We start from the raw sequence: 27,187 nt of genomic DNA on the forward strand, positions 1-27,187 counted from the left end.
CACTGTATTCAGAAGAAAAAGGGAGGATTGCACGGTACAAAAACACTTGAGTTGTAGTCAACAGGAAGTTAGTGATACACTGGGATTGTTTTTATTGTGGTTCCTGTTTTCTCAGTTCACCTGTAACTCTGTAGGAGAAGACAGGAGTAGCTTGCTGAAGGTAAATAGGATTCTTAGCAAAACAAAAAGATGTTGAAATACAGTTAAGCTTCCAGCAACGTCAACTATTAAAGATAGGCTTTACTTACCTAGTTATTACCATACGTTCCCATCAAGATTAAAATTTAAACAACTTTTAACAACAACAAATGCACATTTATTGAAGTCCATAGCATTATTTCTAAAGCGTAACTTGCCTGTATGAAAATGAACTAATTACATTGTTTTTTTCTGTCCATCCGCACAATATTGTTCTTATATGTTTGTACTCTTGGCCATGTGGCCTCAAATACTGAATAAACTTCTTCTTCTTTATATCACAGGTGAGAACAGATGATTTCTGCAACACTGTGAGTTGCGTTTTAGGCCACTTTTAGCAATATTCCAGCAATATCACGGTGGGGGACACCAGAAATGGGTTTCACACAATGTACCCATGTGGGCAATTGAACCAAGACCTTTGGCATGACAAGCAAACGCCTTAACCAATGGGCTACCAGACCGCCCCTTTGAACCACTGTCAGATGACTCTACAAATCAGCATGTGAACATCAAACTAGGTTTCGTATGATATCAACAAACAATATAGTGCATTAACCCGTGTGTGAACTGACATCTACATTAAGAGATCATTCAGCAAAAATACTTGACATTCTCTTCGATGCTAAACATGGTTTACGGTAGTCTTCAACTGCCCTTACATATCTCCCACTGTCATCTATCAGAAAACAGCCGGGTTTTTACACAAAAAGGAAGATAGCGGTATAACAATGTTTCGCATGCATGGAACGCCAGCGGATATCCTGGTATGTTACACTCTGTGATGAGCTTCTAACTACTGTGGAAAGACTATCCACTACCACTCAGCAATATTTCACCTGAGCTACAGGTGAGACGTGACGAGGAGTGATTGGTCGGCAGCAACACATGATGTATTGCCAGACACAGAAAACACCTGTACACTTATTGTTTTCCCACAACAATCACATTCACCTGGATATTCCAGTGTGGTTAGTGAGGCAGTCTGGTTTTAAGTTGCTATCAGGATTATTCTATTAATATCACAACTTGGACCTTAGAAATTTTAACCATCACGGGACTTGAACAACAGTGTGTGAACATGCTTGTATGTTGTCTGTCTCCAAGACCCTACAAAGTAAATTAAAAAGGAGTCCAACTCTAGTCTAAAATGATTTTGCAAGGCTGGAATTTAAGGATGGAAATTAAAAGCATTGTTCTGGCCTCGTGGATGCTTTTGAAAATATATATATTTTTAAATCAGATAACTTTATTTCTGGGACTAAATGTCAGCCTAGATTTTATGCTGCTTTTAGTATTATTCCAGTAGAGGACACCAGATGATGGCTTCACACACAGTAACCATTAGGAAAAATTAACCCAGATCTTTGGCATGAGTAAACGCCTCAGCCACAAGGCTACACTACTGCCCCAAATGTATTCAGAAACCATGTAAGTGTCAGGAATAAATATTTTGATTAGACATAGATATCTCATTAATCAAAATGTTCTTAATGAAGATTGAACATTCCCAAGAACAAATGATACCGTGCAAGAAAATCACTGCCTCATTGGAGAAAGTCACCTAAAAACATGACATAAAAGAGTTTCTTTGATTGAGACTAAAAATCTGTGTGGCTCCAGGGAACAAATACTAATGTATCAGTGAAGTGTTTGCCCAGCTGCAACTGTATCTGGTTGTGAAGTTGCCACACCGGTCATATTGATCTCAAATATTTTGACTCAAGACCATGCCAGTCATTGTTTCTCTGGAGGAAATATAGAGACTCCGAGTACAAATCGAGCTGCGACTTCATTCATCACAATAGAAAAACATTTTGCATTCCCACAGCGACTGCGATGCTTTAGATTCACAACTAGGATCAATATCTCCTCCATTCCAACCCACCATTTAATCATCATCCATTCCAGAAACATGCATAATAAGAAAGTGATATCTATTTATTCAGGTGAATAACACGCATTTTGCTACTTCACATCTACACCCCTTCAGAAAGAATCCAAGGTTGATATTTGATGCTTTTCTCTCTTTAAATATCAAGGACCTGCAGATACATAACATCATCCCACACAAGGAGTGGAGGAAGAGGCAAGATGGCCACGGTGCAGGCCTGGTCCTTCTCCAGGTGCTGTTATGATTAGGTCTGGAGCAAACATAATCCCCCTTCTCTGGTTCACCTCACACCAGGTGAGACAATCAGGAAGCTGTGCGTGGGTTAAGTCCCCAAACACATGTGAATGTGGGGGATGGGATGGACAGATGTAACGTATCAACGCAGTCAAGGTCGTGTAAAATGAAAAGGAGCACTGATCTGCTTGATGTGGGCGTGAGTGTTGTGATTCTGTTAGTTGTTGTATGCCACTTTAAGTAATAGTCCTGCTGGGGATACAATAATTGGCTTCAGGTACCAATGCTTTAACCATCACGCTTTACCATCATCCCTCAATTCTGACAGGGGACCATAACTGGGACCATAACAAGAGACCACAATTTTGAGCGAGTGAGTTTAGTTTTACGCTGCTTTTAGCAATATTCCAGCAATATCACACGGGTGGGTTTTGGGGGTGGGGGTGTTGGCACGGGGCAACGACACCAGGCATGGGCTTCTCACATTGTACCCATGTGGAGAATCGAACCCGGGTCTTCAGCATGACGAGCAAACACTTTAACCACTAGGCTACCCCACCGCCCCCTAAATGGTGAACAGAAGACCTTATTCAGGGACATTAAGAGGACCACAAGCACCTTACCAGAAATCTTCAAACTGATGACCCAGTTTGTGAAAGGAACAAGGAGCAAACAGAGAACAAATTGACACTTTGACCACTAAACAATGGCTGGACATCATTACACTACAGACATACTGCCTGAGGCAAGCCAGCTGATGTTGATGAAACACTTCTGAACTTAATCAAGTTAATGTTTCCCTACCAGAGAATGGGGGTAATTCTGATTCATCCAGACTGCTAGCTCCAAAATTACCCCATCACTAGCCAGCCCAATAGCTCATGTGATCTACCTTGATCTGTTGTCAGACGTACAGTCTATCTTCCATTACCATTATAACAGCAGACGTCAGCTTTACAGCAACCAACAAACTGAGAGGCATGTGTATAAACCAATGAAAACCAATCAGCAATGTCATTTGATGAAAGGCAAATAAACTCTTCATTCTTCATCCAGTTTATCAGACAAAGGATGATGACAGACGAAGACAGAAACCAGCAAACGACCAAACTAATCCATCTTTCCTTTCCAGATCAGACATGTGGCTACAACTTGCAAAACATCACACAAAAATAAACACCCCATCACCACACTGTCCCCAGATGGTCAGCAAATACCCATCTACGCTTATCTCGGTACAGAAACCGACCATCCACTGTTTACCATCGGACCTAAACAAATCATAAATCTTGTGATGAGCTTCAGCATCTACTAAGATGCTTACACTGTTCCACATCACAGGATGTGTACATGCAAGCTTATCCTTATACTTCACAACAGACACAATACACCAGTTCATCTCAGGCCACCATTTGGGCTGGGGGTTCCCGCTTTTGGTTATTCATTACCAGGATCAGAGGAAAAACCTTCAAGGCCTGTCTGCGTTTGCAATAAAACAATGTGCGTTCAAAGCCTCTCATGGTACATATACCTACATTTATGCTTTTTGTATTTCAGGTTTTCTTTGAAGGAGGCAGACAGCAAACACGTATATCAATATTTTGGCTTGAGGGCCGATAAAGGAGAGGACTGGTATTGCAGAGAGATGTATCATCTCGTAAAGAGAATTGCAATAATACATTCATATTCTTTCAGACTTTTTTTTTGTCCAGTTTGTGTGTGGCAAATCAACACAATATTTGGGGGATGGATTATATGTTGGGAGGTAAATAGATTAAGGATTACCATAAACCATGTTTACAGCCTTTACACATAGACTTACAGCGATATTTTTCAACACTGATCTCAAGGAAAAGTTAGTTTATTTTTTTCATTTGCCATTGTTTTTGAGTGATGCTCGGGAAGCATGTGGTTTATGCATCCAAAGCACATGAAAACAATGATGTCCACACGTGTTCCTTCCAACATTAAACTGTCACGTTTAACAAATTAAACCAGCTGTCTTCTTTCTTTGGAGACACAGGTAGGTAGGAAATGAGATCTAGCCTATTTGTCCTGCCAATCCTTGGACGAGCATGTTTTTGTAGTATCTCACGTTGTGTTTCGTAGGGACTACGCAGCTGCAGAATTCTGTATCGCCACCCTGCTGATTCTCCAGGCTTTCTCTCTCACTCCACCACAGTCCGTTATTAGCTGTTTCCTACATACTGAAACAATATTTACCCCACTATCATACACCTTTGATGCCATTAGCAAGTGTCAAGTAAGCCTTTCCCAGTCCGAGGCGAGCGAGTACACTTAATGGAGAATAGTTTGTCAATAACGCCCTCCCAACTTTGATGTGGTAGATATGTTACGCTATTTGTTCAATCAATACTGGCATTCTCTGCCTGCTATTATTAGAGTGATGTGGGCCGCCAACTCCCACCCACCTTCTTGGTTATACTGAGCAAAAGGATCACAAACACTTGGTCTTCGTTATTTTCTGTTAAAGAATTTTCCATTTCTTTTAAACATCAAATAAGTGAAACAGCACTGTGAAGTCTTTCATCACGATGAAAATAACTCTGGGAAATTTGAATACGAGCTGACTGCTTAGTCGGATTTTGAATTCCTCACCTAAGAGGTGTTAATCTCATTACGAGGATAGCGTTTTTAACGATGAACCTGTGACACAAAAAAGAATTCTATAAAATGGTATTCTTGTTTTTTTAAAAATACTCCTGAAAAAATGCAAATGAATTCTCCTTCAAGGAAACTTCATTAAACGACCCTTTAACTGTGAAAGATTCAATGTGAGGCGCGAAATGATTCAATCGATGCTCCCACTCCAGCTCATAATGACCCTTTAATGATCAATCAATTCATCACTACCAACACACAAGGTATGGATTCAGACTGGCTACTGCATCAATCACAATCTCACCCATTCCAATCAGAAGCACCCTTCTCTGTCCCCATCCCCGTCCCACATGCAATGACCCATCACCTTTGAGCAACACCCAGCCGTACTCTAACACATGGCAACCAATCAGGAACAGAATGCTGTTTATCTCGATGTCCATCGCAAGTCAATATCCGTGTTTATTTGTGTTGACCACCCTATTGGTGCCTGCAGCTACTTGCCGTCCAGCTGTGCACCCAGGTGAAGGAGGATACCTTCCACCAGCTGCAGGGATCCAGGTGTTGAAGGGTACCGTGTTCGCTCTCATAACAACCCCTAGTATGTATGTTGACTATTGCATTGTGTTATTATGACTTACTGGAGTCCTGCACCCGTGGCTCAGTGATCTCAGCACTAAGGTCAGCGTAATAACACCTCTGACTCAATGAGTTTTGGTTTTACGCCGCTTTTAGCAATATTCCAGCAACATCACGGCGTGGGACACCAGAAATGGGCTTCACACATTGCACCCATGTGGGGATTCGAACCCGGGTCTTCGGCGTGACGAGCCAACGCTATAACCACTAGGCTACCCCACCGCCCTAACACCTCTGAGTGTATATTGAATAATGCATTGCATTACCATGTTCGCTCTAATAACACCTCCTAATATGTATTTTGAATATTGCATTGTGTTATTATGACTGTGTATGATGTTGTCTTGCATCCATTCAATAAGTTGCTTAGCACCAAGGTGAACATAGTAACATCCTAAGTGAGAATATTGAATAATGCATTGCATTACTGTGTTCCCTCTAATAACACCCCTAGCATGTATGTAAAATACTGCATTGTAGTATTATGACCATATTTATTGGTCTTGCACCCTGTTCCACAAAGATTGTTTTGTGGAACAGGATCCTGCACCTCATTACACAAAATGACCTTAGCGCTTAAGACCATCACACCTTCCTGTCTTTAACAGATTTATGTCAGTGATGGCGCTCAGAGTGATCGCTCTGTAGCACAGGACCCTGGGTGCTGTTGTACAAAGTGATCTTAGCTAAGGTGACTGTAACTCCCATACCTTAACACAGACTTAAGGTAGTCTTAGCGCTAAGATTGAAGTTAAGACAACTCATTTTGTAGTTTCCAACAAGGGATAATTGACATGTTTTATTCAATCATGAATCTATTATTCTGCTTCGGTTTAAGACCTGACATCCATTACAGGAAATATGGTTCTGCCCCACGAGTTCAACAATGTTCCTTTTCAACATTTTATTAGGACAGTCAATAATTCATTGGTCTTGTTCAACAAGAAAACCTATTAAAATGATTGCAAATTGTCCAGAGATTAATCTATGAGATCAATTGTTCTTCTTGGCGATCAGTTTTTAAACCTGACATATCAATGAAATCAAGGCTGTTCAGACTTAATGGATGTTATTCCTTCAGAGAGAGAAAGAAGGACAAGGATGAATGCAGCCAAGACAGTTACAATGCACTGAGTAGTATCAGGTATATACTGTACGGCTTAAACAAGGGAAGATGGGAACACATCTGTTGAACTATTCAACTGGGCTTCATGCAAGGCAGCCTTTGCACGAGCTGCGAGGAACATGATCAGTAGCCCAGGCAGAACACAACACGATCAGTAGCCCAGGCAGGAGAACACGGTACAATCCAAGGAACAGTTGTACAGGTAACGGGAGAAAAGCACTGCACAAAAACATCCTCACACTTCCTTACACCAAATCAACATTCAGATACCCAAATCAGTACAGGAGTTCAGACTAGGAAACCTATCTATGAACTCCCTAGGGTCCCGAGCATGTTTTTAAGGCAACGTGATCTAACTCCACAGTGATGCTGCAGCCTGGTTGGCCACGATGGTGTTGTCTTGTTGATGCCGGTAATGTTTTTGAGCAGCATTAAATGTTCCTACACATTACCCTGTCTGAAGAACCCTCTAGGGATACGAGCATCCAGTGCAGCTCTATACCTTACCATGTTTTCTTTAGGACCCTTCGAGTAATCTAAGCGCTGTAACTCATGCTGGGGTTCTCAATAAAAGTCACAGGTAAGTACATCTGATACTGAAGGTGACTTTCCTTGCAAGGCCAGCCTGTGTGCACTTGAATCATGGGTTCATATGCTTTGAGTTACAAAAAGTGGGCAAACAAACAACAATTTTTTATTGTTTTATGTTCAGCTGATAACAATATAGATTCGGTTTGTTATAAAACATAAAAGACAGCCATGGCACTGTCAAGATTATTACCAGAAGTTGTAGTTAGTGGAATGGTTGGACATACAAGCAGAATTTAGGATGGAAAATAATTGTTTATGACAGAAATAATTCTAAACTGGATCTGCTGCCAAGGTGTTTGACATATACAAATAATTTCCACCCCCAACTACAGGTTCACATGGAGGTGAGGTGAAATTGGGTTTTACGTCATGCTTGAGAATATTTCGCTCATATGACGACGTGGTTCACATGGAACGAGTGAGTGTGTGAGTGAGTATTGTTTTGTTATGCTTCTAGCAATATTGCAGCAATATCACAGTGGGGGACACCAGAAATGGGTTTCACACATTGTACCCATGCAGGGAATTGAACCTAGATCTTTGGCGTGACGAGCAAACGCTTTAAACACTAGGCTATCCCATTGCTAATGAACAGAAGACTTTGATCCTGGGCTACAAATATGGGTTCTGGTTGTTCTGGGTAGTGTCTGAAGACAAGCTATGCACCAGTCCACTTATTTTCCATCAGCCACGGCTAATCAGTACCTGTCTAACGTGATACAATGATGAGAAGACCATGGTAGCTCCAGGTTCCCTTCCACAGACAACAGACCACATGAGATGACAGAATCAGTGCTAGCACAAACTGACCCCAGAATCAGAACAACCATCCCTGATGTTGTGGGAGGTCAGTGAAATGTCACGAAAGGTTGTACATGTTTCATACCTACATCCAAGTAGATAAATACAACAGACATGCCTCGGACTAATCTCGGCCATCTTCCTCAGCTGGTGGGATGTAAACTGGATTATGGGATAAATGTCAGCCGAGTACCCACAGCTGAGATGGACACATCTTGTGGCACATCTTGGAAGACTAAATGGACCAGGCTGTCAGGTTTAGTTGCTTCACTAAAGGCATGTCATCGCATGTTTGTGGGGCATATTTCATAATGTCAAGGGCGGTGGGGTAGCCTAGTGGTTAAAGCAGTTCGCTCATCACCCTAAAGACCCGGGTTCGATTCCCCACATGGGTACAGTGTGTGAAGCCCATTTCTGGTGTCCCCCGCCATGACATTGATGGAATATTGTGTAAGCAGCATAAAACCAAATTCAGTCAGTCATAATGTCAATCACTGGATTGCATGGTAGAGGCTAGATGATTTACCGCCCGCCTTCATAAAGCTCAAATATTTCCCAGAGCGGCAGTATACAACACATAAGTCTGACTGAAATGGCCTGAATAGGATCCAGTGCGACATGTAATCCCTGATCTTCCTACACATCTACCATTTTCCATTTATTCATGACACACATGATGATTCTCCATATCACACGCCAGCCTGGGTGATAAGCTGTTATTCCTGACTCATAAATCAAACCGCAATGAGACCATTTATGTTCAGCACAATTCTTGTAGGCTTCCACCATTTCATATTAGGAATATGTCTTGTTACTAAGAACCTTCTCAGAATTTACCCACAGGAAAAATCTCACTATTTATACCACACCAAGGAAATGGCCAACCTAAGGTGAGCAATATCTTGTCCGTCAGTCCCAACCTAATTGTAAAAAGCTTCTTGAAGAGGTTTTAATGACCATCCTTGACTGACATCTCCCTGGCATCAGTTTTCTTGGAATAACTATCTACTGACCTATCTGTTAGAAGCATTACAGCCCCCTTGAGGAATTCTACATACTCCAAGCTTCAAAAGAAGTGCTGCTTCTACAAAATCAATAGGCTGAATGTTCCTGTCCAAGATTAAATGGGATTGTAGATTGGAACTTGAAGTCCTTTCATGCAACCCTGCTAACTCCTTTAATGACAACCATTTCACTAACCTGGTAGAGGGAATGATGTCTGGTCGCATCAGACCAGAATTGAGTGAGTAAAGTTTTGTCATTTTGAAAAGTATTTCAATTTCATCACAACATCTTTGCATGGAGGAAAATGCAGTGATTCAGCTTGTTCAGTACTACTTTGTGAAACTGACTAACAAGTATAGAGCTGACATCTAATTATGATTCTGATACACCAAGTACCATAATCAAATCTGGGATCCAAACCTTCATAGATGTGATCCTGTCATCACAAAGGGATGTAACTCAGTGGAGTGAACTGCTAAAGATTAAACCGTCCTGACATCCCCACCAGTAGCTCATACTGTATATCAAGAATGTGACATACAAATTTTAGTAACTCGCACAATGGTACACAAATTATGCAGTTGTGAACCGACTGATTTCTTGTGAAAGTAAACATACTTCACCAGAATATAGTCATTAGAACTGATAAGATCTATAACAGACTCACCTCTACTCTCTACACAGCTAAATCAGAATCTTGCCACAGGAATATCTAAGTAATTCTTGTTTTCAGAAAAAATCTTTCCTTTTTCACTCATTGATGACAATGCATGAGCAGGAAAATCATTTAGCGTTATTTCAAGAAATGATTTCACTACTATTGAGCTGGGCTTAACAACTAGCTACAAGCTAAATTGAAGTTGGCATAAAAGTCAAGTGTGAAGCGTTCAATCAGGTGAACTTGATGATCACTTCCAGTTAAACCAGCAGTTGTGATGCATCCCCTCAAGCCATGTTTGGCTGCTGAGTGGGTGACACATTTGAACGCTTTGAATTTCTTCAGCCATTATCTATTTCTGATCAGTTCTTGCCGATGAAATCAGATAAGACAAGATGTCTAGTTTATGACTTAGTTCATATGTTCAGTCATAAAAGATGGGGTTTTGTAGCTTTCTTCACGTTTTCCTACATTTATGTAAAGCATAACCATTTGCCATGTTCATCACTGTAATAAATGTTCTGGTTTTTTAACCATTCCGAAGCAGTCTTTTCGTACAATGAAACCCTTGATTCTACTGACAAAAGATATTAGTTCTAAAAGTCAAATCCCACAAACAGTAAAATAAATATTTTCAAGAATATTAAGCAATGAATAAGTTTTGATGATAATATTTCTCAACTGTTAACTGTTTTATGAGATGATAGGTAGCCTGACTATTAGGATGAATGAATTCAGCAAAATCATTGCAAAATATGGAGAAGTGATCCACTGTTAGAAGCAAGCTGGAATTACAGATAACAGGAACCGTATCAGCCATAGACGTACTCATCATGAGATGATAGAATCTGACGTACAACAGGACTGAAGTGATTTATTCCCAACCATGGGGACATCTGACGCAAGCAAATTACTTATCTACTCAGCCTTGCCAATACACATGTACAGATTGGGCTGAGGAAATAACCTGTTCAAGATAAAACATATAAATATTTCATAAGGTGTTTCATCACAAGCTTTTCCATTTCCAGTTTGGACAAATCTTGTTCTTCATGACAATTCATGACGTCCTGAAGTGCTAACCAGCATTCATGTTGGCAATTTGGACGGAAATTTACTAGTTTTGTTGAACTGAAGTCGGGAAGCTCTACATGCATATATTCATGCTTGCCAAATGTCCCCAAAATAGTGGTGCGTCTGTCAGAACGGCATGGTGGGACCATCACAGATCACACAGGAACACATGGAGGAAGACAAGCAATTACCACAGGCACTGACGTGGAAACATCGCCATCGCTGCCACCATTGAGCATCAGACTTGGATCGATTGGACAAACTGACATAGAACAAGACCAGCGGGACCCAGATACAGTCTAGCACAGACTTGCAGGCATTGTGACCAGACAAATCAACACTGGTCAGACTATCAGGAATCGCCAAGGACTCCATGTCCTTGAATTCTCCAACCCAACATTCTATATGTGTTAATCAACACTGCCATTAACCAATGTGGGCGGTAAAACTTACTTTCTGAATAATATAAGTGACCTTGATGTACTTTTAACCAGTTTCTGGCACAGTGCTGAGGGATGAGGTGATTGCTTAGCAATGATATGCGGTTATTGATTCCTCTCATTCCTCAGCTGAGTTCCTCGGAGATAGCCATTAATTTAGATACTTTAAAGTCTGTTCTGTCAAATGAAATCCATAATGTTACCATTCAAACGGAAGCAATTTTTCTGCTCTTTTTAACAAATACCCATGTGGCATGTTTAAACAAATATAAAAACACCACAAACCCAGAGAGTAAATTTCAGATAAAACAAATTACTGATGTATGAAAAGCTTGCTCTAATCCATCATGCAATTCTAATCACACTGCAAAAGCAAATGAAAGGTTGATGTGAGTACAAAATTTCAAATGTCAAAAATGTCAACTGTATTTCCCAGATGCATCTGTAACAGTGAAACACCTCGAGTACAACTGGATATAGCCTTGCTCCAAGTCTGTACTGAATGCCAAGCCAATTAAAGAAAAGTCTGTCTCACAGTCCCTGAACCACAATATTTTCCCTGCCGCCTAGCCCTCCCTGCAATCCAAAAACCCTAAATGAAGAAAGTCTATATTTCCTCAGGTTCAGGATCTCTGGTCTCCCTGGGGCTCCTTTTCAATTTAAATGTGAATATTTGTTGCTATCAAAATTATAAATATTCAGAGACTAAGCGTTAGTCAAGCAATAAGGACATCAGTCTTTTGTGGAGACTTGTTCTTTGTATTGATAGAATCCAGAAATAATCATTAAAACCAATACTTATTACCTAAGAGACTTGTGCAAGTCTGTACTGGTGACGGTAGGGATCAGGTCATACCATACAGAATGGCAAATCTCCACACAGCAGATGTCAGGAAGACGCACATGTCCCAGCATATATTCAGTATCACGTAGCCAACAAAGCTAATGGTGCCTTAACATCCACATCGTGAGCATTAAGATGATGTGGACACATGTACTGGCCACAGGTCAACTGATCCTGACCCCAGTTCATTAGCATCTACTAAATCTCCTGTCAATTTCCATGCTTAACATACATGCAATTTCCACGAAAGATTCCTCTACTATTTGGCAAGACTTACCCAATTTCTTAGCAAATTATCAGTGAATGAGTTTAGTTTTTACGCCACTTTTAGGAATATTCCAGCAATATCGCGATGGGGGTTGGGGGTAAGGGGAGAGGAGAAAGGAGACACCAGAAATTGGCTTCACACATTGTACCCATGTGTGGAATCAAACCTGGGTCTTCGGCGTGCCAGGCAAAAGCTTAACCACTAGGCTACCCCATCATCCCAAACAAATTATCAGTTTTTATCAAACTTCCTATATTATATAAAATGGAACAAACCATCCTATAAAAGAATCTAGTCTTGCAGATAATACAGACAGAATTTCTAAACACCCATTTACTTATCACTCAGTAGAGACTTGAGGCAAGGCTACCAATGGGCAAGCTGGAAGTATATTTGTAGCTACAACCAACGACATATGCGTTAGGAAAAACATGATGCCAGTCCTGATAGAATTACACTTCATTAGGCACAAGGTCTGGCAAATCAATTACGCCTTCTTCCCTAAAAAATTCAAGCCCTCGAAAAAATACAAGGCATTTCCCTGCTGTCTCCAGCCTGTTGTTATCCGGAAGCTAGCAGTCGCCCGCGCCAAGTCCACCCTCTTTAAATACACATATCCCTGTCTACAGTACCTATGATTAAACAAAACACACTTCAATCACCTAAAACCGTAATCTCAAATATGCAAATGAATTATATTCTTGAGACAAGGAAGTGATTTAGAAGGAAATGCTTGACAGGAGCTGTTGTGTATGTATATTCGTAATAACAAAACAAAAAGAGGTATGCAAACTGTTATCTTCAATAGGTTATAGAGTGGAGTCAATAACAATGAAAAAAATATTTTTTTACTTCTAAAATGCGTGTCATTGAAGGTCCTAATTCTTACAAGAACATTTTGTTCAAATGTAGACGAGTTAACAAACTTATAAGGCGAAAAAACATATTATGATTGTAAAAAATCGAAACTGGATGATGGTGAAAGAGACTTAAACAAAAATGTGTTCAGATTTTATTGTTTTTCAAAATGTTATCTGACGATATTACCATCTGTGTAGAGTTTGATGAGAGTGTCTGGTCGGTCGTGAAGTTAAACTATTGTACGAACAAGTTTTTGTTGTGGATTTTCTTTTCCTTTTTTACTTCTAAAATGTGTGTCATTGAAGGTCCTAATTCTTACAAGAACATTTTGTTCAAATGTAGACGAGTTAACAAACTGATAAGGCGAAAAAACATATTATGATTGTAAAAAATCTAACCTGGATGATGGTGAAAGAGACATATTAAAAGAATGAGTTCAGATTTTATTGTTTTTCAAAATGTTATGTGAAAATATCTCCATGTGAGTCAAGTTTGATGAGAGTTTCTGGTTGGTTGTGAAGATATAACTATTGTACAAACAAGTTTTTGTTGAGGAAGAATTAAGTTTGTGCTTGGAGGAATTAGGAATATAGTATATAAAAACATTTCTATATACATAATGTTTTCTATTTTCTTTTTGAAAATGTTGACCAATTTAAAACCAACTAAGCTCAACATCTTGTCTCATGTTAAAAAACAGGTAAAAAACAGAAACATTTAATTTAAAAACCCTAATTATCAGCCTGACACAAAATGCTACTTTTATGTAACAAGTAATCTTTTGACCACCTGAACACATAATCTGACGAAATGGCCTGGACTCGTTTTGTCGGTTTCCTAATTACACTGTGTGAGTTAGTTCTGATCAATGCATTCTTCTCGTAAAAATGCACAAGGAGTCATCTCCAGTGTAAACAGCCAGCAAGCATTTATAAACACAGCAATGTTATCTCAACATAAACATCATAGTTGAGGGCCATACTTACAAGATTATAAGCCCTGAACATGGATGTATATGTTTAAGGGCAAGATTAAAGGTGAACAATGCACTACCATTATTAGACCGTTCTTCATATTTGCTCCCAAAACAAAATATGTTCCTATCTGCCCCTCAGATAGATATTTATGTTGTAACAGAATGCCATTAAAACCATACAAGCCCTGAACCTGTATTCAGTTTAACTGATAATGCTGGAAAGGTGAGCCAGACAGTTTTATCAGAACAGGAGACAGGGATTACGTAAGAGATTCCTTCAGTTTGACATACACTTGATGCACTGGTCATCTACACTAACACTTCCATTAAACCTTTATTAAATCACAGACACTTTACAAGTCAGCCAGAGAGCCTTATCTCAGGAACTGATTTGAACTGAGCCAATCGGTATCCAATTAATGTAAATCTTTTCACTTGGCTGGCAAAATTGGATAAGAATTCACTGGAATTTTAACAAAATCATTTAGAGAATAAATGTCATCTGCATAAGATAGCCTAGACTATATTTATTTTCTTTACGCATTGTACGAGCAGACGTAACATAAAGGTAAGAAAAGTCGAATCTGTTAAAGTCACGTCTGCTCAAGATTGTCAATATCAAACTGTATGAAACTTTCAGGAAATGGGCAGATAGAGGAACCAGCCTGTTCATAGCACGACATGATGACAACAATATCAATGGTGACCCCTCAAAGGTCACAGCAACATGACCTGGGACTGATACACAGACCCACCCAACAGGAGGAGGGATTTCCTGGGAAGGAAACATCTGCTGTCTTAAGCATATTCAAGCATGTTACTTGTATGTACACAAGCCAGTTTGCAATTAACCATGAGAGTCAAAGAGTCCTTATCATCGCCCTAATGTAAAACAGTAACATTTTCAGAGATCATTGATTAAAGTATTTAGAACCCATGGAAACCCCCTTACAATGCAGCCTCGTACAAGCATTTGCCACTTGCTTCTACTTACTTAACCTGCGACTAACCTTGTGATTTTGCTAACAGTGAGACTCCATTTTTTTAAATTAAGTGATATTTAAGTTATTTAAACAGTAACTGAACTGCTGACATGATTTCAGTATCAAATATCCACCTTTTTCAACATTTCCGTGCTCCTATCAGAGCTGTTCTCAACAGGTTCACGTGAGACTGCAATTTTAACACTATCAGCTATCAAAAACTATGTAAACTATATACTCTGATAGGCACTTCTGACACGTCTAATCCTAATTCTCAACTGAAGGGCATTCATTGCCAGCATTTCATAAACAAACCGTGGGCTGAGAGGTTATATCACTACGCCTACTCGGATGTAAAGAAATTGTAAAATGGAATTAAATATTTGGGTGTTTTTGCTTATTTTATTCTGTCATGGAGAGTTGATGGCAGTGTTGTGTTATGCGTCATCAGGCATCAATGGACGAGTAATTATGCCACTTCTCACCCACTCACATGAAGTCACAGCCTGGACTCTACATTGTGCAGCTCAAGGCATCTTCACACACAGTGTTGGGGGCATCATCCATGCACAGGGTCGGGGATGGGTAGTCTGTATGCAGCGGCCATACAATTTCCGAGTCATGTGCTGGGATTCGAACCACGGACCTTCTGATCCTATGTCGGACGCCTTGTCCACATGACCAAAGTGGTTAACCCTGTCAGCAAGCTGACAAGGTAAGGATGTCATCTGTGGGATGACTCCACACCCTGTTACATGTAGGTAGTGACAGCCTGTGCTTACATTATACAGCTCAAGGCAGCTACAGACACAGTTGGGAGTGGGCTGTTTGTGGGTAGTGACAGCCTTGATTCTATATCGTACAGCCCAAGGCAGCACATCAGCACACCCTCACGAACAGTCAGTGAGTGAATGAGTACGATTTTATCTCGCTTTTAACAATATTCCAGCAATATCACGGTGGGGAACAGCAGAAATGGGCTTCACACATTGTGCCCATGTGGAAAATTGAACCCAGGTATTCAGCGTGACGAGTGGACACTTTAACCACTTGGCTACCTCACCGACCCCTCTCACACAGAGAATTGGGTGGGTAGGGATGTCTGCAAGCAGTGACACCACTTCTTACTCGTGTTGATGTTAAAGAATGACAAGAAGCAACATACCTCTGAGGTTCTTTATGAAGTCTTCCAGTTTCATTTTGCGGTCATGTTTAATGTTGGAATTGTGGAGGTCAGTGTTGAGCATGATGATGGCGAAGGCCAGGAGGAAGATAGTGTCCGTGTTCTTGAAGTTCTTTATTTGGTCAGGGTTACACACACAGTATCGGTCAGCAAATGCCTGCAAGACAACAAAGTACAGTTCCAGAGTGATGGCTGAATGGAATTGTTACCTTCAAAATGCTAGGGGTGGTTAGGTAAAAATGCATTTAAAGACAAATGGCAATTCATATTTAACATTAAAAACATTTTTGTTCTGTTATCATAAACAAACAAGCTCTGCTGACATCAAACTTTTGGGGCGATGATATTTTCAGCTACCATCAAAATGCTAGGGGTGGTTTGGGAAAAATCCATGAAAAAACATTGGACAATGATATTTAACTTAAAAACATTTGTGTTCTGTTATCATAAACAAACTAGCTGTGCTAACTTCAAACTTTTGGGAGGATGATATCTTCACTTTCCATGTACCACTAACATTCTCATTCCCTTATACCTGCCTGTCCTTTTTGTCAAACAAATATCATGATGATAAATATTTACAATTTTCCTAAAGCCATAACATAACATGAATCTTTGCACTTATTCAAACATCTCTACACAAAAGCAACATTGCTCGCTTGTCTAGACTCAGTAATACATAGACGTATAAAAATATCATATAAAATATATTTTTGGCCTCGTAGGACACAAGGTTCAATGTTGTTCTTTTTCAGCTTTGCATTTCAGACATAGGAGACATGGGTCAATATTTTTTTTTTTGGCATAGCTGCATATTCCTGTGGTCCAGAGTTTGGGAATTGTCTAGCTGTTCTAGTCACAAGTCCTAGAATTCAGACTATTTCAAAACACGCCTGTGCTCCTCACAAACGATCAACAGCAAGTTTTTCCCCTACAAAAAGCATTCCATTCGGTCTCTCTATATAATTACCCATCTCAAACCACAGATAACCCAGCCCGAAACCTATTTCTCATTTCTTAAACACACCACCCAAAGATCTGAGTCTTCTTACAAGAGACATTCCCAGGATTTTGGCCTCATATTTTTGTTGTTCTGAGATAATAAAAACAACAGCTGGGTCAGCCTATCTGGCCACCGGAGTTCAAAGGTGCCCCCTTTTCATACAAAAAAATGGTGGCCCTTACTCCCTGACAAAGAAATGCTTTTTGCAGGTCTTGAAAGAAGAAACATTCTCTCTTGCATGTTTGCTATCACTAAACCAGGGAGTGAAACAAAGCACCTGTTCAGGAAAGATTTCACAGACCACCAAGGAGCATTTCTGAGACATATTTCCTTCCTAACATAACATTGAGATGTTTTGCATTGTAAACTAGGAAGTATTGCCTAAATAACGTAAAACCCATTACAAAGATTTTTTTTAAGATCTTTAAAAAAACACTGGGAAGTGTTGTGTAAGTAAGTAAACCTATTATAAAGACTTTTTCTCAAGTCATGAAAAAATCTTGTTTTTATATTTTCAGATACTTTATTTTTTAAGCTGTCTTAAAAACTTAGCACAGCCTTAATCATGGAACAAGGAAGTATTTAAAATTAATTAAATAAATAACATGTATACACACAACCAAGGAAATTGAGATAATTTTTGTATCGAGATTATCTATGTATCGAGATTATACATGGTTAATCCACTGTAACATTGTGAGCAATGTTCTAGCAATATGGAGGACACTAGAAATGGGCTTCACACATTGTACAAAAGTGGGAATCAAATCGAAAGGGAATCACTTATACAAATATTTTAATATTATATATCGTGGTTAATCAACTGTAACATTATGAATCAACAACATATTCACTGAGCGGATCAGAAGATGTTCATTATCAAGTTGTGCAAGGAAGGAACCTTGACTCCTGTGCTAATGCACCGGAAATGATCATGTGTAAATAATTAGGATTTTTTTATCGACATGTTGAATAAGTTATGAGGATGACCATTTCATCTGCTTTTGGCAATTTCCATGAAGCGTAAGAACCGGAATGGACAGTGGTGCCATGGGGATGAGGACTTCAATAAATGTTTCATTACCTCCATCAATCTCTCGATCTTCTGGGCTTCACCCTGGGAACAAACAGATTTAATCAGAAGATCAACACCTTGTCATGGCTATGTGTTCTGTCAATTTCACTTTTTCAACAGCTCTTTGTGCAACATGCGAGTTCCTTATTCAAGGGAGAGAGTGAGTATGGTTTATGCTGCTTTTAGCAATATTCCAGCAAAATCACAGCGGGTACACCAGAGATGGGCTTTGGACTTGTACCCATGTTGGGAATCGTACCCGGTCCTTCAGCATCACATGAGTGAGTGAGTGAGTTTAGTTTTACGCCGCACTCAGCAATATTCCAGCTGTATGGCGGCAGTCTGTAAAAATCGGAGTCTTGACCAGACAATCCAGTGATCAACAGCATGAGCATCGATCTAATAGCATCATATGTATGGCGTGTTGTGTTGCGATGCGATGCGATGTACATATTGTCACTCCATATCAGCTGATGGACATGTAAACGGAAAGCTATGCAAAATTCCACCAATCAGGTATCTCATACTCATTCAGTGTAATCTGATATTTATATTGAGGTAGTATCAGCCAATCGACCAGAGAAACGATGGACTGTAGTTATCAGAATTATATAACAAATCATTACTGCTCAGCACCAAAAAACTACCATAAAATAGCTAGAAAAGTGTTATTGCAGAAAAACACGACAAATTTCAACTGACCGGCATTCTGAAGTAGGATTGGTATTTTCGTAGCGCAACGTCCACCTGCAGTCCAGCTAGGTCAATTTCTTCTGTGAAGTAGCTGAAACAAGAATAATGGACGTCAATATTTAGACAGCACCAGAAAAGGATGAAACACGATGGAGTCACCATATCAAGGGACGATGGCTATAGATTGGCACGGACAATGGTCCTCCTTGGCCGAAACACTGGTCAATACTTCAACGCCCTCCTTACCGGGTCTCTCACTGTAAGTCTGACCGGGAATCTTTCACAATCACGTACATTGTCAATTCATTTCTCAGATGCCGGTGAAGATTCGCAAAGTTTGGTGTATTTGAATTGAATTTTCATTCAACACCAGAATAATTCTCACTCCAAATAATGACATTGTGATAACAAACGCAGCACTATGGGAAGAAACACATTCTTCTATGCAGAGAATAACCGAATTCCCATTCTGCTTGGCACTACCAAAATCTCATTTATTACAACTGACTAAACTATTTGTAAAGGATTCAATGAGAATCTAATCCCTAGTCTTAACAGATGGATATCAAATTGAAGTTTTGATCTTTGTCACATACATAAACTGACAAAATTCAAATTAGATGAGTTTCCAAGGCTTAGAAGCATGATCAGCAGATGAAAGAAATTGTTCAAAACACTTTGATAAAACTTGACAACATTCAAACAGATCCTACAACTACAATTTGCCCCTAACATTTCTTTCACAATCAAAACCTTTCGGAAAGTTGTTATGAGAAAACTTGCATGGTCGTGGGCAATGTTTGAAGGTACTTACACCTACATGTTTCAATTATTCTCTCACAAGGATCTCTCCTTCAGGCTTCTCACAAGCAAACTAGCAGCAATAAAGTCAACCATCTGCCTTAAAACTGAGAATTAGAATATGCATAACATGTTTCGAAATGCTTGTCTTTGAAGTCTCGCCTCTCTTTGAAGTTGACCTTCACCCCTCCAACCATCATGGAACACATTTCACTTATGGAACAGGTCACCTTTGGCGACATTTTTCGCAAAAGGAAACAGCTTAATATCTAAAGAGTTGTAACATGTAACTAATCCTGCCCATGTACAATTTATTAATTTAAAGAATACCCTAGAATCATTATTCCACAGTTTAATTTAATAATTACCACCAATTTGTGAGGAAAGTTTGCAGAAAATAACCGTTTCTGCCTTGCCAGTTCTGGTTTTATTGAAGAGGCTGAGCCAAGGCCTTGTTTTCCGTTGGGGTTCTCTCGGTCAAGACTTAGCACCAAGGTTTAACAAGATCATCATTTTAATCCACATTGTTTCCCACAAAATTAAATCCTCTCAAACCAAATGAAACCATTTGACAATAAGATCTGTGATCCTGAACTTAATTCTTTTCAAACATGGCCAGAGTTGATTTCGTTCTGCGATCTTATGAGGATATTTGCTAAAGATTTTGAACAAAGATAATTATCTGGGGAGGTTATTAAGAAAACTGAACCCTATTTTTCAACGCTGTCAGCTCAGGCGCTGGTGTTTAGATTTGTTCGCACACAGGAGGACAAAGACAGAGGAGACGAGCCAGTGACAATCGTAACGAAGACCCTGCATTGTGGCAGTGATCCGATCTGACCCACACCCCTGATTGGCCAGTCCAGCAGCAATCACTCCTGGACGAGGCCTTACCACTTCCCAACGTTTCAATTTGATTACACCATTACCTAATCTCATAAAAAAAAACATGATACACTGACTCCAGCTTAATTAAGATTAAGCCAACTTCCACTGCTACCGTAATGATATTACACTTTTTTCAAGGAGATTAAAGAAAGCAAAAATACAAAAACGTTCAGCTGCTAATCATTTTTGCTAATACAGAACTGTCTGTCTTCTTATGCAGGAACCAATCTTGTAACATTTGTTGGACAGGGTAAGACTTTCGAACACACCTGCAATGCATCACGTCGGTTCCCCAGGACATCATAGTCAACCCTTGACAAAAATCCGGTCAGATTTCCAATCTCAACCCTCAATTACATTGCACTAAATCTGCCCCCACCCAATGAACTTCCCAGAGTCATAAAACTGTAAAATTTTGAGTGAATTATCCCTTTCTGAAATGTTCAGTATTAACTGTGGTTGCTGACAAAAGAATCACATCATTTTTGTCAAATGATTTAAGTCATGTTTTAAATGCCAAATCTTGTCACATTTAGGGGGTCATTAATCAAAAACATAATTCTAACCATTGCGCAAATCCAATATTTCAAAATGACAATCCTTTAACGTATTGATTTCTTCATTAAGAACATGAACACTGGAATATAGCGGAGGTGTTCCTGACAAAGACCAAACAGCAACTGTCATCTGCCAAATCATGTCAATATCACTGCTTTGTGTTGTCAGTTTCAGTTTGTGCATTTCACTGGACATCACGTCACGGACAAAGACATCCATTCACATGGCATTTTGTCATCATTAATAATAAAGGTGTATATTCATATCTCTGAATACTACCAGCTTAATTGTCTTTCTGTTACAATTAGGATCAATTTTCACCTGGGAGCCAAACATTATCGTATCAGAGGTCCCTCGGTGCATCATAATTCTGCCTAATCGCTTGTCAACAAAACCCAGATAGTTGTCACATGTTCCAAAACTGTCAGTTTACCGCGAAAATTTACAGATCATCTTCACATAAAATACGCGAACATGATCATAAAGCTGTCAATACAGAGACCCAAATTTATACTCAAATCAGAATACATTTTCATTTGTCTCTTGACGTAATTCTGTCTCTAATCCTTATCCAGTGTAATATTGGCTTGGAAAACCCTCTTATGTGCCAGAAAAAACACTTCAACAGAAGACGAAAACAATATTTCCGATTGTGAATCCAATATCCCAGCTTCTGGTTCCAACAAAGATGCAACCTTCGGGCTATGAGAAAGCCCACTGAGGCAAAAGGGCATATTACAAACATGGGATGAGGTTTTTATCAAAGGTCTTAACAAGTTGTCAAGCATTTCCAAGTGGGTGATTACTTTGGTACTGACTAAATGACTGTAGGACGAGTTAATAAATCATAGAGTTCATGAATATTAATGATTGCCGTGGGGTTTAGAGTTACACAAAGATGGTGGCCATATTTGACACGAAATAATTTGGAGGGATACATGTGACAAGTTATAGCAAATAATGGAATGACAACATACGAGATGATGAAATGGGTTCAAATAAATATTAATATAACAGTATGTTGCATTATAATCAGGTCCATAATGTTTCCGAAAATATCTTTTAAACATCATGTTAAAATAATATCATAATATTTCATTATCATGACAAATGATAATTGTAAAAGCGTGCTGAAAGTTAACAATTTCCTCATCTGATGTAGAGAAAAAATGAAAATTTGAATATGATCAGATTCGGTTTTAAAAGAACACTTCAAGCAACCGTAACACTTCCTTAACATGCATGACATTCAGAAGGAAGTAAAAACCAGTTACTATTACGATTCTAATCAACATCATTGTTGGTATGAACTATGAACGCTTGTAACTTCCGTAGAGATCTTCAGATCCAGTGTTGACGATACAAAAACAGCTAACATGACGATTAAAGCCAATGAAACCAAATCCAGTTCAACTGACACTGGGTGAGAACAAGCAATCGGTTATAACAATCAGAGAAGGGGCAACAAGTCCAGCTGAAATATTTAAAATGATAAATCAACAAGAGTGATGTAATTTCATTTTTTGATTTGGGACTGACCTCAATTAATAACATCAAAGCCTGTAAATGAGACTTTAGTGAAACATCTCCCATTTAGGTTGCTGCAACAGTGTTCTCAATTACCAGAACTGTGTCTGTCTTAAGCCGGCAATCAATACTGCCACTCTCTGACTACAAATACAATGGAAGGACCTCGGTGAAGAACATCGCACATTTTAACCTGTCCACTTAACTTCTAGTGCTAGTGATTGTTTGAAAAGAACAGTGAAAGAAAATGGATTACATGTATTTTGTAGTTTGCCTTTGAGAGAACAAACACCCTTTTAAATTTCAGAATCCGTAAAATATTTTTTGGGGAAACTGAACATTCGTATTCGAAGCTTTAGCTTTCTCTCTGGCAAAGAAACATTGTCTATTAATCTGTCCAAGGGACTTGTTCCACAGAGTGATCTTAGCGCTAAGACAGTTCTAACTCCTATACTTCAGCAAAAAAGTTCCAATAGTCCTTGTGCTAAGTTCTCCACACTGGAAGGGGCTAAGAAGGTTCATCTTGTTTCAAGTGAATGTGAACACCAAAGACAATTCGTAAACAATATTCTTTTCACTTCACAATATTGATGTTTAACAATTAATCCAACAAGGACACGTTTCAAACACAGTACAGCTTCACTAAGAAGAATACCAGATCATGCTGGCGTCCCCGCAGCCATATGCACGTGATTGACAACTAACAGGCAATTTGCGTGATTCGGGATGAAAATCAGAGACGACCTACTCCAGCAGATCTGCTAAATATCGTCATAAGGGGCTTACAGCTTCAGGGTGTCTATGATGCCAAACAACGTGAACAGTTGACTGGTTGTACGTCATACAACCTAGGATTTGGCCAAAGAATCTTCCAGAATCGGCATGCATGACCGGCTATGTCAGACACATTGGCAATATAACTCACTCACCGATATTTGTCAGAGAGCTAGTACAATTATCTACAACATGAAAGGGTGATTGCGTATTTGCTTAAAGTGAAGCTGAACATTGGGTCAATAGAAGATGAACGTCCCTCAACACTGTGTTGTGATAATCATGTTTGTCTTGGCGCGGTGTCAGTGATATAGATTTGCTCTGATTTGAAACTGACTCAAACCATAAACAATAAGACACTTCATCTTGTTCCCATGTAGATAAAAGATATGAATATTTTTCATAATTTTAAAACAACAAGTTATTGATAATAACACGTCAATGCCAGTGGATAATTTGTACAAGAATCTGATAAAAGAGATTGTTGTTTTTTATTAGTGTGAGTGAGTTAGTGAGTTTAGTTTTACGCCACACTCAGCAATATTCCAGCCATATGGCGGAGGTCTGTAAATAATCAAGTCTGGCCCAAACAATTCAGTGATCGACAGCATGAGCATTGATCTACACAACTGGGATACAATGACATGTGTCAACTCAGTCAGTGAGCCAGACCACCCGATCCCATTAGTCGCCTCTTACAACAAGCATGGGTTACTGAAGATCAATTCTAACCCAGATCTTCACAAGTCTTTTTTGTGTAGAAGGGATTGGACTGCTGAGAATTATGTAAATGGATCACTGAAAATCACTGATGACAAAAAGGGTAAGCATGTCTTGCTGCACCAGTTGCTCTCACAGTTTGCATAAAAGGTTAAGATTTCAGTTACAGAATCTGCAATGTCACATATTAGGAATGATACTTTTCAAATCTAATGATTGACATGGGGCGAAGGACAGGGGTTCTGCAATATCTCCAACTGTTAAAATTTTCATTCAGTGGGCCCATCAAGCTGTCATATTTTTCCACGAATCGCCATCACTAATCGCCTGAGATTGTCACAGTAACAAAAGACTCTGCGTCCATGACAATCTCAGCCCTTGTATTGACTGGGCAAATAATGCTATCAGAAATATTATTTCAGCAAATATCCACCATTTCCATCCAATCTTAACCACACACACGGCAAGACGCTGCTAAGCAGACGTCAAGCACAACATTGAGCCTGCGATGGAAAAATCTCCGATAAGTTGGTCAATTTTGACAAACCATTGAAATAATTGGTAGAAATTGAGAGGCACCTTTTCCACGTTAAGTGTACGAAACGACAGTAATAATATTGATAGTTGCTATGGTTTCACCTCCACTTCAGCAGCGTAATACTGGCTGCAACACAAAGGAAGATTACAGCATCCATTTCCAGGATTTGTTTGCCAAGCTGTCAAGGGCCACACAAAACCATTCCAACAACATCTCACCTTCCTGACTTCTCCCAAATTACCTGGCTACTCACCTTCGTTATCATTAATCTCACGTCCTTAACAAAGGCAATAAATTCAAGTTTCTTAAATAAAAACATTATCCCCTTAGCTTTCCCTGATAATGCGTTCCTACATCATTACAGATTTATAATTCACTATTTTACGAGTCAGTTTCAGCTAAACTGACGCAACATAAACTAAAAGAATCATTCCCTTTCATGCAGCATCCATGCTAACTTTGAAAAAGATAAAACAAAAATACTTTCATATCTACTCAGAAGTATGAAATCTGACTTCTATGGAACATGATTGATGTTGCTCTTTCCAAGCTATTTGCGTCACAAGATGTAGGTGTGATTAATTTTCATATAAAAACACAATTTCCAAGTGCATCACACTGTTATATCTGGATCTATACTTTGAAATTGGTTGCAGCATCCCAGGTGCCTGGACCCGGACCCATTTCGAGGCCGTTATCATCACCTGCACCGAACATAGACCACCAAACACTGATAACTACCACTGCCTCGGCAGTACCTTATACTGTTTGCACCTATGAGTCATGATTTTGCTTGCATTTATATTTACAGTGTCATTTCTTTTCCACCTGATGAAGTTCTGTGATCTGTCTGTAAGTGTGAGTTATTGCTATCTCTGAATCTAACAGATTCTAATATGAGATGTTCTAACATCTTCCAGCAACCATGGAGACAGTGTTGTTTTTTTAATAAATATCCTTACCATCTGTTTTCGAAGATGTTTTGGTGTATCAAATAACACTGGTAACCATTGGCTGAGATCTGCAGTTATATTCCTATGAATGACAAGGCCATGTTTTTCCTCTGTAATTTCCACTCTTTAAATAAGTTCACCAGCAATTTGGGATAAACGAGACATTCTGATGGTCTGTAGATTAAAATACTATCATAAACAGCCTCAGGATGCAATAAACAATCTGAATTTCCAACAGTACATGTTTTTACTTCAATGTGCATATCAATCAATGATATGGTCATGGTTATGTGAAAACGATTCAGAGAACCGAACCGGGACAATTTTTATACAAGAACATCAGACATGAATTTTGAGTCTGCAAATGTCCGTGTTCCGCACCATCTTGCTACTTTCTTGAACCATCCTCCATCATGGCCTCAACCAGGTTGTACATGACCAACATGTCTCTCCAGGCCAACACCTGACACCCATCATCAGGAAGAAATGTGCACAAAATGGCCCAAGCACGAACACAAACAAGGCCAGGGAAGGTAGTCGCTGTAGGTGCACAAGACCACATAGGGGTGATGTGTTCTGGGGCTGGTTGAGGTCTTGTGTCGGTGCTGTGACAGCTTGCTCTCCATGGCCTGTCAGATACATTCACACCTAGCCTGTGTTGACCGACCATGTTCCTGGCCCACTGCTCCACCATGTACAGTGCTGCTGTCAAATAAACCTGCCATTCATCTGTGACTGACTTGTGAAGTATTCCAGAAGGTAATACCTGTGAAGATCGGGGTTAGAATTGGTTTTCAGCAACCCATGCTTGTTGTAAGAGGCGACTAACGGAATCGGGTGGTCAGGGTCACTGACTTGGTTGATGAATGTCATTGTGTCTAAATTAAGTCGATTTCTGCTCATCATGTCTGTCACTGGATTGTCTGGTCTCGACTATTTCAGACTGCTGCCATATAGCTGCAGTATTGATGAGTGCTCGCTGACTTGGTTGACACATGTCATCGTATCCTAACTGCGTAGATCGATGCTCATGTTGATCATTAGACTGTTTGGTCCAGACTCGTTTATTCACAGACCGCCGCCATATAGAAATTGTAAAGGCACTACCTATATAAACAGCCTGACATACAAACAGCTGTGCACCAACACAAACAATTTTTATTGTACACAAACAACTATAGATTTCTCCATAATATAATGTCATTACTTGCGACTAATGAGGTCAAGCGATTCCGTCCCCCATGTGTTGCCAATGACCAG

At 39.5% G+C, this 27,187-nt stretch overlaps 1 protein-coding gene across 1 annotated transcript in view; it reads right to left on the minus strand.

The window, feature by feature from the left end:
- The window catches only part of LOC124272530 (IQ motif and SEC7 domain-containing protein 1-like), a 185,402-nt gene that overhangs the window by 20,553 nt on the left and 137,662 nt on the right, over nt 1-27,187 (minus strand). Inside the window, 3 exon segments of the mRNA XM_046707740.1 lie at nt 16,380-16,554; nt 18,485-18,517; nt 19,178-19,259. Of these exon segments, the coding sequence (XP_046563696.1) occupies nt 16,380-16,554; nt 18,485-18,517; nt 19,178-19,259 (290 nt within the window).

This window comes from Haliotis rubra, unplaced genomic scaffold, assembly GCF_003918875.1.
Source record: "Haliotis rubra isolate DU_JTF1 unplaced genomic scaffold, ASM391887v1 Scf170, whole genome shotgun sequence".
NCBI lineage: Eukaryota > Metazoa > Mollusca > Gastropoda > Lepetellida > Haliotidae > Haliotis > Haliotis rubra.